A 12,993-nucleotide genomic window follows, 5' to 3' on the forward strand; every position below is an offset into this window, starting at 1 on the left:
TTTTGATTTTCAAATTGTAACCTATACTTAAAATTTCATAAATTAATAAAGCTATTTTTTTAATTAATCATTACCTTAAAATTTCGAATTTAGCGCTAGTAGTTTATGAGTTATAGGTATTTGAAGTTTAGATTGGCAGAATCGAGTGGGGTACGGAGTTACCCCGCAAAATGTTTGTCCACTACTCCGCTTGTCATAACTTTAAATACTTATAACTCATAAATTAATCCTCCTAAATTCGATTTTTATATATCAACATTTTTAGAAAAATATTCTGCTTTGGAATATGAAATTAAAAAACTGTGTTGCCATTCAAAAAAGTAAAAAACTTAAAAAATTGTAAGGATAAAAAATATTTAAAAAAATAATATTTTTTTAATAAAAGCGTTGGTTTTTAATAACTTAAAAATATGTAAAAAAATATTTTGAAAAAGTCAATACTTTTTTGAATAATGAGTGTTTGATATAAAAATCACCCAGTATATATATTGTTTTTAAATGGTAAAATAAATTATTATCGCTCAGTGACTAAAAAACATTGCTTAGATCTATATATAAATAGGTAAAAAGCAAAAATATTCAACTAATGGTGAAACTATGCTATCTAATTGATTATTAAATATAAGAAAACTTTTAATTCTTATAAACTATTACTGTTGTTTTATTGACATTAAACACTATACCTAATTAAATAGTTACATAAATATTATTAATATTTTGTATGATGTCATTTTCGAAATGTATTGACTATTTCTGACCACTGATTGATGTCGATTTTCGGAATTAATTGGGAATCACAACGTATCAAATCATCCACTGTAGGTACTAAAAATACCCGTTTCTGCATTGTTGTGACATTATTGCTGTTATCGCAAAAGACTCTGGCAAGGGTCACTTTTCTGATTTCTGTCAGTTGATCTTGAATTTAAAAACATAGTTTAATTAAAAATAATTCATTCAAAATATTTCAAATGCACTAACATTCATTGAACGCTTTTGGCAAATCGTAAAAATATCTATCTCCAATTCTCGTCCTTACGAACTGTTCTCTGATGATACACCTCATCGTTGGACCAACCATTGCGTCGTCTTCGTGTTTCTCGAATAATGCACCTACCAATAACTCTATTTTTTTCCAATGTTTGTATTGCTTCAATAATTTTTCAGATGCCTATATATAATATTATACAGGAATAAAGTAAGAAGTATCAGACGATTACATATTTCAAATACGTTTGAACTTACACCTTCCACCATGATTTTGGCTAAATCTTGTACATTTCTTATTGCTTTTAGTCCACATTATTCTCTAAAGTTTGTGTAACTTGGAATACCATGATCGCGGTTTCTTTGTAAATCCAAACTGACAACATCCATCCCAAACAAATTTTCTGGATGAACAGTGTATAAGTAGTTTGTAAGCTAAACAAAATATTTAAACATAATATTATACATAAGGTAGTTAAATATTTTTAATACAATCTATTCTATGTACATCTTCATTATTTATCTGTAAAAAAAATAAATAAATAAGAAATTACGTCATTTTGATCGTATTTTAAGTACCAACCGTTTTTGTAAATAGCATATCGACTTTTTGTGTCTTCTGTGTAGATAGCCCTCTGACAAGTTGATCCATGCGATTCAATACTAAATCAGTCGGTCGGTTATAATGTTCCTTTAGCGAAATACTTCCGTTGAACTCTCGATCTTCCGTATACAAACTAAACAACGATATCAATACAAATTAATAAATTTGATGATTAATTTTCCGTACAAATACACATCAATGGACATCTCAATATATTTTTATGTTTTTTATAATCGAATTTCAGGTTTGCACAATCTTAGTGTCATAGGCATTTGTAAATGAAATTTAAATCAATATTGTTTATGTAGTAACCTATGATTGGGAATATATTCAAACGACTTCTTAATGAAGAGAAGTAAAAGCCGGTAAAGCAGTATGGAGTTTACTTAAATCAAATATATCAAATACACAGCTATTATGGCATCATGAGTCATTTTTATAATATTTACAAAGAACGAACTGATAAATGTTCAAGCATGTGCCATCGTGCCTCGGCATACATTACAGCTATAAATTAATATATTGTACAACGGCCTAGTTTTTCTATTATTATAAAATTATTTTAAAAATACGCATTGAAAAATTATCACATTGTTTGGAGTTCATATGAATTCATTATGTAAATTAATAAATATTTATGCAAAACTAACATTACAAATGCCATTGGTAAAAAAAATATAGCTTGGAATCTACAGGCTGATTCTTTTATCAAACAACACTTATTATTTCAAAAACTATTGACTTTTTTTTTTAAATTTTAGACCCATCTTGTTCTAGAGCTATATGTTTTTTTTTAAATATTTTCACCTTTATATTTATCAGGTAAACCATTATCAACTTTTGATTTTAAAATGACAACCTATACTTAAAATTTCATAAACTTAAAAGGCTATTTCTTCAATGAATTTTCACGTTTAAATTTTTATTTTTCGTTAATCCGTTTACAAGATATAGCCTCCCAAAGTTGGGTGGTGTTAGTGTGTAATAGGTGTATGTTAGGTGGTATTTACACACAAACACCATATGAGTGTTGTTTGATAAAAGAATCCCTCTCTATATTATATTATATTAGATTTGTATTTAATGACTAGGGTATTCAAAATTCCTAGTTTCCTACCAATTTTTAATAACAGCGTAACTCGTATATGAATTATATATATATATATATATATATGTATCAATGTATAATACAAAAGCTATAGATAGGTTTGAATGTATAATTTGTTTTTTATACGATTATAATATGCAAATCGAAATTTTCACATAAATACATTTTTGTTGGATACTATGCATTTAAAAAATTAATTTATCAACCAAATGGGAATAATCAAAATGGTATAAGTCGATTTTATGTTAACAAAGATATGAACGAGTTAAGTTAATTAAAACAATGAACTAAAAATTTAAGTTAAAATAACTAAACTTTTTACATATTAACTCGTTAATCCTCTGCCTTTCAAAAATTAACAAATTATATGATTGTTTATGTTGGCTTTAGAAGTGAGCCGATAAAGTACAAAAAACTCAGTATGGCACATTTGTCCAATCCAGCATTAACTAAATTTGTTCATATTTTAATTATTAAAATCATCACCACAATATAACCAACAAAAACACAAAAACATTGACAATAATATTCTAAAATACTGTTTACACAAACCTAATGGATTCGCTAATCATGGAATTAGCGAACGGTAATATAGCGGTCGCGAAACTGTTGCTAACGCTTGGGTCAGTGCTCTCGTTGTACGCGTTACTGTACCCATTCGTCGACAGTTCAAGTCCGTATCGCCTAATAAAGTTTTGACCTAGCAGCGCTGGCAACCATTCGGCGTACGTGATGTGCTGTATGCACGCTATCACAATTTTCCTAGCCTCTTGAAAAATACGTTCGTCGTCCCAATGCGGGTTGACTTGGGACAGCAGTTTGGCCAACCGATTATGTTCCCTCATCCACAAAGTGTACATCACCGTCATTTGGGGCAGCTCGTTTGCCCGAGTATCGCCAGTCTTATAGCACGTGCCACTGCCAAACTGGCACGCGTTCGAATCGACAACTTCCAGTGGCAAATACTGCGGCTGTAACGTGTCACATTGTTTTTTGTTATAGCACCCCATGTTCGTCAACAATTGTCCATCCGACTTGGTCCTCAACGACCACGTCCGTTTCGCCGACGTACCGTATACCATCGACCCATCTAAATAATGAGTAGCTTGATTCATCTGCGAAAAATTGGTTACAAATATAATTTGTATGATTTATTTTAAATCCGGAAGATCTGTTGTGAATATTTAATAATGTTATAAAATTGTGCACCTCACCATTTACATAATTTTAGTTATTGAAATAAACATAATATAATATACGTTCATCCTTATAGGATTATCTTATACAATTCTTACTTGTTCCCTGGGACCAAAAGTACAATCGGACCGTACTGCTGGCACCGAGCGCACGTAGTTCATGCACCGAATTATAGTGTTTGGCGTAAGATTCTTCATGTTATAAAATGGATCACCGTCCTCTACCACTATTTGCATGCACAATTCGTTAGTGTCTCGAGGAGATAGATTCAGTCCGTTACGATCACAACAGTTCACTGATTTGTCGCTTTTCACTATACATTTAATATTCGTAAGCATGCATTAATTACTGCAATTAATCAATGTATATGGTTATGTAGTAATAATCTTACTCGTGCCAGAAATTGCTGTATGTGACAGATCGTGGCCTATAAAAATCGTCCAGTACGCAATCGTCATTGTTTTGAAGTCATCTGGTGAATTATCATCGTTGACTAGTGCTACACTAAGCTTTCTTGCATTGGGCGGTGAATGAAATGAATAATGATCCGAAACACCTGTGTAAACAATTAATAAAACCTTAGAATAAAATCGACATATGTAAATCTTAAAACAATATTATTAAGAAATATTACTATATAAACTATTAGCATAGGCGGGAAACAGCAAACGTTTATAAGGTGTAGTCGCCTTTCCTGAAGAGGAACGTTTTAAATTGTTACAAGAACCATCAGGACTACGGTAGTTCATGTTCATTCTTATACACGCAGTTGCATTGTAATACATGGCCAAACACTTGTGACCCGAGGAAGTCTTGTCTAGTTTCACTTTCGATATGTCTTTGGCACATTGTTCTTGACTACCAACATAGTAACTGAAATGATCATTTAATTTATTCATATTAAATTTATTTTTTTTTACAGATTTATAATATGTATGTATTGTGTGATTATACTTAGGACAGTAGCTTCTAATTATATAGTCCGAAGCTTTGGTAATAATTTCGGCATTCCAATAAACTGAATATCCTTCTTCGGAAAGCTGAGAATTGATCAGTTGTCCATGAGGCGGGCTTCCTATATCCATACCAATATATTGACCAAGATCATGATTTCCGAAACTGCTGGCTTGATCAATATATTTTTCTAATTCTCCGATTTTGATATTTTGGTACCAGTTTCCTAAGGTTATCAAATTCAAAATATGTAAATGTACAAAACAACAACTAAAATTACTATTCATACCTTTACAAAACGACGGTGAGAATACCAACAAACAGATTAACAGATTTATAGATATCGAGGAATTCATTCTGCTAATAATTATCAGCTGTAATCATCAAAGCAATATGTATTATTTTATTAATCATAATTATAATTTTGAATATTAAATACAAATTATTATATTATTAAATTAAATAAATAATATTGATTGCACTAAAATACATTTACCAATTATCATCTACTTCTCATGAACTAATCACTATAACATATCAGCTTGTTAAATTTTTGAGAATTTTTTTTTTTCAAATGATTTTAATATAATAAACACTAATCATTATTATTTATATGTCATATTAAGAACTAATTACTTTCGTTTATTAAATTTAGTGAATATTTGCGTCTGATAAAATGTATTTGTTTGGACTGCCAGCTATTCACTCAGCATTTGGCTGGGCAGCCACTAGAATAAAGGAAAATGGTGTTCGACTTTGGACGGGATAGGTGACCAATAAATATAAATAATAGCACGTCGTATATAAATGACAATAATATATTATAAGGCACGAAAAATGTGCATATGTTGGCCAGGAAAACGTCTTTTCCCGGGCGCAACTCAAAATAATAATAAACAATAAATATCAAATAATGATAGGGCAATAACGACAATTTACAATAATAATGATGATTTGATTACCGGTCGGCACATGCGCCGCGGTGGAGTGGTGTATCGGCGGCGGCGACTGGAACAGCTGTTGCGATGGTGCGGTGACACGCAGGTGAACGGGGAGCGGTGGCTGTTGGCGGCGGCGAATGACCGATTACGTGATGTGCAACTTACGTAATCACGGCACTGAAATAGCGTCGCACGACGGATACACACACAATAATAATAATGCCGGGGAACGATGTACCGGGTACGAATTATAGCCCGTCGGAATCAGACGAATGTGATGTACCGGCACGAATAAATAAATAATAATATGTGCGCGAATATCGGCGGCACCCACGCGACGGCAAATAACGGTCGCGCAACGGACAACCGGTCGACGAAAATCGGTACGACGTCGAGAACGACGACAACGGCGTCGAACGGCGCGACAGCGAAATAACACAAATCGCGGAACAATATAATTACGACCAAGTGCGGATAAGTCGCACCCACGAGGTTGTCGCAAAACGGCACCGAATAACGGCCGGACGCGATACACGCACGGTCCGCTCAAGTCGAGCGTACGAAAAAGACAAGTTTTAGTCGCCGGCGGCGACTTGGCCGAAGCCCGGTGTCCGCGGGCCGCGCGACGCGCTGTCTCGCGGACCGGTTGCCGAATGTTGCGCTGGAAGCGGCGGGAAGTTCAAACATACTCCCCCATGGGAGGCGCAGCTTCACATCCCTCTTTGAACGCCGCCGATACTGAGACCTAGTTTATACATATTAAAAGGCCGGAAGGAAAAAAAAATATAAATGTAAATAAAAAATAGACAGATTAAGTATATCATAAAATAACAATTATCTCAAAATGTGAGAAGGGACACAATAGATAATATAATAATAATAGATAACGCTAAATACGTTGACAAGTGACAAGAGGGTCACGAATAAATATTACAAAAAAATAAATAACGCTAACCAACAGGTAAGGTGAATAATAATTTGACATAATAATATAATAATAAATGGTTAATAATTCAATAGAATGCAATGAGTAATAATTGCAAAAAAAATACAAAATAATAGGCCATATGGCAATTAAACATAATTAAATAAGGGGACCTGTACCATTACCAGGTAATAAAACGAGCTTCGCTGCAGGACGGGTGAGTATACCGCGCGAAGTCAGAACGCGCACAACTCTCACCACACCATCCGTACCCGGTAACACCTCGAGCACCCGCCCAAGTCGCCACTCCAAGGGAGGGGCTAGGCTGTCCCTAATGGTGACCATCTGTCCGACTTCAATATTTGGTTGATCGCGTGTCCACTTTCCTCGTTCTTGTAACGTATGAAGGTACTCCGTCGACCAACGGCGCCAGAAGTGCTGGTGACAGTGGTCCAACAGCTTCCAACGGTCCGTGATCGAACGTTCCGGACACTCAGTAGTACGCGGCGGGAGCGCTAACAGCGGCTGGCCGATCAAAAAATGGCCGGGCGTTAGACAGTCGAGGTCGTGAGGGTCGGTCGATGCTGGAGTGAGGGGGCGTGAGTTCAGCACGGCTTCAACTCGACACAATAAGGTTGTAAATTCTTCGTACGTGAACGCGTGAGCACCCATGATTCGGACGAGCAGTCGTTTACACGAGCGTACTGCGGCCTCCCACAACCCACCAAAATGTGGTGCACTGGGGGGATTAAACTTCCAGTCGCAGTAGGACTTCCCGGACGTAATAATCGATTGTGCGGCTGGGCTATTAATCAGCTGACGCAATTGTCTGTCGGCACCAACAAAATTTGTTCCACAGTCGGAATAGACCGTCGTAGGTAGGCCGCGCCGAGCGACGAACCGGTCGAAGGCGGCGAGGAAGGCCGGAGTGGACAAATCTGATACTAATTCCAAATGGACGGCCTTGACGCTCATACATACGAATACTGCTATATACGCCTTGTACGTCCTAGATTTTCGTAATTTATTGTCACGCATGGGTATAGGCCCGGCGTAGTCAACACCGACGCAAGAAAACGGACGACATTGCAACACCCGCGATTCTGGTAGATCCGCCATGACCGGCGTGGGGACGGACGCGCGGAGACGCACGCACCGTGTGCATTGACTAACGACAGAATGGATAACGGAACGCAGCGATACAATCCAATATTGCCGATGTATCAAAGAGGTCATTACCCGTGGTCCCGAGTGACCAGTGATTTTGTGCCAGTGACGACATACCAGTAGCGCGAGGTACGACCCTTTTGCCAACAAAATTGGATGTCGACAATCGTACGGTAACTCTGAATGACGTAAGCGTCCACCGACGCGGATTATACCTTCGGAATCGACAAAAGGGCACAGCCGTGCCAACGGCTTGGATGCTAAGCGGTGTAATTTTTGCAGGTCGCTGACCAATGTCGGAAATGTGACACGTTGAGACGCAGCGATCACCGCGCGAGTTGCACCGTCGAGCTCGACTCGAGTAAGCGCATTCGATCTCACGACAGGACGTCGGCGGCAAATATCGATAAACCGGCGCACACGCGCGACCACACGGATGAGTGCGTCGTAAGACGAGAAACGCGTGAACCATTCGACCGTGGGGGCAGCTAAACAAACTGCAGGTGACACAGATTTAACTTCAGGGAGTTCCTCAACGGGCAAACGCGCGATGTCACTCCCCCATTCTTGCGGAGGGTCACGGAGAAAGTCGGGGCTCTGCCAATATAACTTATGGTGCGGCAACTCAGACGGCATCAACCCACGGGACGCACAGTCCGCCGGGTTCATCTCCGAACTGACGTGGCGCCATTGACAACTCGGCAACAACGTCCGTACCTGGTGAACACGGTTTGATACATATTGCTTGAATGTGTCATGGGGCACAGTTAACCATGACAATACAATCGACGAATCCGTCCAGGCCCACATGTCAACGATATCGATGTGCGTATTTAATAATAAAGATATTCGGCTCATCCAGCGCGACAATAACACTGCGGCATTCAGCTCGAGCCTCGGAATCGATAACGGTTTAATCGGCGCTAACTTGGTCTTTGAACCGACCAACATGACCGACGTCGCGCGAGGAGCATCGTGGATGCGCAAAAACACTACCGCGGCGTAGCCGCGTTGCGACGCGTCGCAAAATCCATACAACGAACACGGAGCTCTTACAGTTGTATTGAAATAACGCGGAACATGCACGGAGGCTAGCGCGGGCAATTCGTCGACGAACCGCGACCAATCTGAGTGAATCTCGGTAGGCAACCGTTGATCCCACGTACAATTGGACTGCCAGGTGCGTTGCATAATGTGCTTGGCAAGAAAAATTGTCGGCGCGAATAAACCTAACGGATCGAAAAAACGTGCGGTAAGTGACAATATACCACGTTTGGTAAATACCGGGGCTGAGTCGAGGTGAGCTTCGCATCCGAAATAATCGCCACCGGTATGCCAAGACAATCCGAGTACCTTCGTGTCACCACCCTCATCACCGGCAAACGTTGTAGATTTAATCACCCGGAATTCTTCCGGAACAGCATGCACGACCGCTACGGTGTTGCTCGCCCATTTTCGCAGTTCAAAACCCGCGCCGTTAAGGACAGCCGTTAACTCTACTTGAATACTGAGCGCGTCGTCCACAGTGTCGGCGCCGTAACAAATATCGTCTACATACGTCTGGTGGCGCAACGCGTCGCACACGCGGGCGGAACCGCGGCAGTCGACATCAGCGACCTCTTGCAAAACCCGTAGCGCGAGGAACGGCGCACAATTTACGCCATACGTCACGGTATTTAGCTCGTATTCGACGAGCTCCATGTGCGGGGACGGTCGCCATAGAATATGCTGATACGCACGATATTGCGGAAGGACCGTAATTTGTCTGTACATTTTACAAATATCGGTGGTAAATGCGTGACGGAACAAACGAAACCGCGTGAGCACATCTACGATGTCCTGTTGTAGCTTTGGACCCGGGAATAACGAAGTGTTCAATGACGAACCATCAGCGACCGGAGCGGACGCGTCGAACACTACGCGGAATTTTTCATCGGCGCCACACACAGCATGATGCGGAATAAAATACCGGCCAGGATTGGACGCCACTGACATGTGTCCGAGTGACAAATATTCCGACATAAAATCGTTATACTTGGTGCGCATTCGATCGTTCGAGCTTAGCTTTCGCTCGAGATGATCGAACCGTTTGGCTGCGACCGCCCGAGACCCAGGAAATAAATTATCATGCAACGGTACACGAAACGGCAATGGAACCAAAAAACGGCCGGACTCGTCACGGACAACATTATCACGGAATACGGCTTCGCATTTGCCGGCGTCGGTAAACTTCAACGGGGCTACGTCGGGCTCTTCGATGTGCCAAAACCGGTCGATTAATTGCTCCACGGACGTGAGTAGAGACACGGCGGGTGGTTGCGGGATCGATATATCTGACGGCGACACTGACCCAATAAGGATCCACCCGAAACATGAACTGAACGCGGCTGGCAACGACTTATCCACAACAACCTGACGCCCGTCAATAATAGATGAAAACAGGTCTGCGCCTAATAATAGATCAACCGGCGCGGCGGTATGGAAATCCGGGTCCGCCAACGCCAAGTGCGAAAACTTATCCCGTACAGACGGTTCCAACGAATGCCGCGGGAGGTCACCGGTTATAGACGGTAGAACCCATGACTCGAACGCTAAAACTGGATCGGACGCGTAGCGCGGCACAACATGGCAATCGACTCGTCCTTGTACCGTGACTACCGGCACGCCGGCTAAACCCGAAATTGGTGCCGACCAAGTTGACCAACGGAGACCTAACCGTTTCGCGCATGGCAGTGAGATCGCGTTTATTTGTGACGCTGAATCGATCAACGCGTGGGCCACTTGGAAACTCCCAGAACGATCGCGGATATGTACCAACGCCGTGCCAAGCACGACGGACGGCGACCCGAGCCCGGATAATAGCGATGTGGGGATGGCAGCTGACTCCGCCTCCGATGACGGCGCAACGTCCGTAGCCGTCGGATGCAACAAACTATGATGACGGCGTGAACAAATTGCACATTTGGCGGGCGCCTTACAATTAGGTGACCAGTGATCGGGGCTGAGACACGAGAAACAGATACGTTGAGCACGCGCCCATTTCGTGCGTTCATCCGCGGGTAGTGAACTAAATTTACGGCACACATCGAGCGCGTGTGAATTATTGCAGTATTGACACGACAATGTGCGCGGTGGTTGCGGCGGTACTGGCACAGCTGAGACTAATGATGTCGGCGATGGTCGATCCACTTTACGTGACCACTTCGACGGCGCAGACGGTCGGTCCTTAGGACGGGACGCGAGCACGGCCTGTTTACCGGCGGCGCCCTGTACGCGCTCGAGTATAGCGATACGGTTTTTGATAAATGTGAACAAATCATCCACCGTGGGAAAGTCACTTGTCGTTTCCGACTCAAACAACGTGCGACACGACGACGAAAGGCACCGTGACGCCAGTGAAAATAAAATGAAATCGCCTAAGTCTGGAACCTGTAATGTGGTGAGGACTGAAATACCTTCACCGAACACCGACATAAATTTATTCAAGTCCGACAAACTGTCCACGGACGCCACGGGCACTTGCAATAATTGGTCGACAAAAGATCCCGCGACTAAACGCGGCTTGTCGTAACGCGATACCAATGCGGCCCAGGCTACGGCGAAGGTGGCTCCCGAAACCAATATACCACGGATGACGTCGGCGGCACTTCCCTGAATACAGCTACGCAAATGATAAAACCGCTCGATGTCGGGTATGTCCGGAAATTGAGACACTACCGCGAGGAACTGATCACGGAATGCGGGCCACTTGTGAATATCGCCATCGAATTGCGGTAATGGAATTTCAGGTAGTCTACGGAAAACGCGGGGTTGTGCCACGTGAGGGTCTCCCCCGGCGACGGGTTGAACACGATAGCGAGAAGCAATAGTCTGGATATCATAAACCCACTCGTTTACTTCAACAAGAAGGTCCGTCGTATACTCGCCCAACATATCGAGAGCACAATAAGCTTCGAACACAGCATTGTCCTCAATCTCGAACCCAGTCACTAGATTATCCAGCTTGGCGGATGCCGCGAGTAATCGCGGCGCCTTGGTCGCATCATCGCTGGCCGATAAAGCAGCCGCGTGGATAGCCTTAATGCGAGCGACGTACGAATCCCGTTTAGCCAATGCCCGATCCTTCGCGCGTTTATCCCGCTCCAATTCCTCGTCAGCAGCCATGGCGACTGGTTACGAGTTCGGAAAGATGCAGGAAAAAGGTGCGCGCACGTAACCCCGGGACAATCACTCAATCTAGCAGCGCTCAACTACAATAAAAACGGGGCAATGGTCCTATCTAAACTGTCACGAACCCAATCCAAACGTGAACACCACAATTAAGTAATAAAAGAACCACGCTCTGCTACCAAATGTTTGGACTGCCAGCTATTCACTCAGCATTTGGCTGGGCAGCCACTAGAATAAAGGAAAATGGTGTTCGACTTTGGACGGGATAGGTGACCAATAAATATAAATAATAGCACGTCGTATATAAATGACAATAATATATTATAAGGCACGAAAAATGTGCATATGTTGGCCAGGAAAACGTCTTTTCCCGGGCGCAACTCAAAATAATAATAAACAATAAATATCAAATAATGATAGGGCAATAACGACAATTTACAATAATAATGAAGATTTGATTACCGGTCGGCACATGCGCCGCGGTGCATATTAACATTCCGCACATCAAATAAAACCCATAGGGAAATACGGCATTCTCATTGGTCTGAAATGTTTAGCGCCAAATTCAAATTTAAATTACGATATACTATATACCTATACTACTATATATTATTTACTATTTAAAAAATATAAAATATATTGAATATATTATATTAACAAACAATACAAATAAATACAATACATAAATATAATAATAATAATAAAAATGAATATTTTTTTTATAATATTTTATAATATATTAACTTTATATTATTTTGAATGATGTAATGATTGTCCGTGATTGTCCGTTTTACAATCTGCATACTTTCTGTTGAACTCTTTTTATTTGAATCTTGATGAATGTCATGAGATATAGGTGACTGTGTATGAACTACTTCTGCAGGTAATAAGCCCTCGTAAAATGTCTTATTTGGTACTTTTTCACCTAATGCCAGTTTTG

At 41.0% G+C, this 12,993-nt stretch overlaps 1 protein-coding gene and 1 pseudogene across 1 annotated transcript; both read right to left on the reverse strand.

Annotated features, from left to right (window-relative positions):
• Window positions 1-727: 727 nt before the first annotated feature.
• Window positions 728-6,378, reverse strand: LOC149062800 (immunomodulatory peroxidase-like; annotated as a pseudogene).
• A 497-nt stretch (window positions 6,379-6,875) lies between these two features.
• LOC149062801 (uncharacterized) lies at window positions 6,876-12,047 on the reverse strand. Its single transcript, XM_089215413.1, has one exon. The coding sequence runs from the start codon at window positions 12,045-12,047 to the stop codon at window positions 6,876-6,878; it is 5,172 nt and encodes a 1,723-aa protein (XP_089071539.1).
• Between the last annotated feature and the right edge of the window lie 946 nt (window positions 12,048-12,993).

This window comes from Diuraphis noxia, unplaced genomic scaffold (genome assembly GCF_037042655.1).
Source record: "Diuraphis noxia isolate RWA-SAM2 unplaced genomic scaffold, SU_Dnox_SAM2 contig0001, whole genome shotgun sequence".
Lineage (NCBI taxonomy): Eukaryota > Metazoa > Arthropoda > Insecta > Hemiptera > Aphididae > Diuraphis > Diuraphis noxia.

Bases quoted from the DNA above. Each gene is read 5' to 3' on its own strand.
- LOC149062801 (XM_089215413.1), bottom strand. From the start codon at position 12,047: ATGGCTGCTGACGAGGAATTGGAGCGGGATAAACGCGCGAAGGATCGG.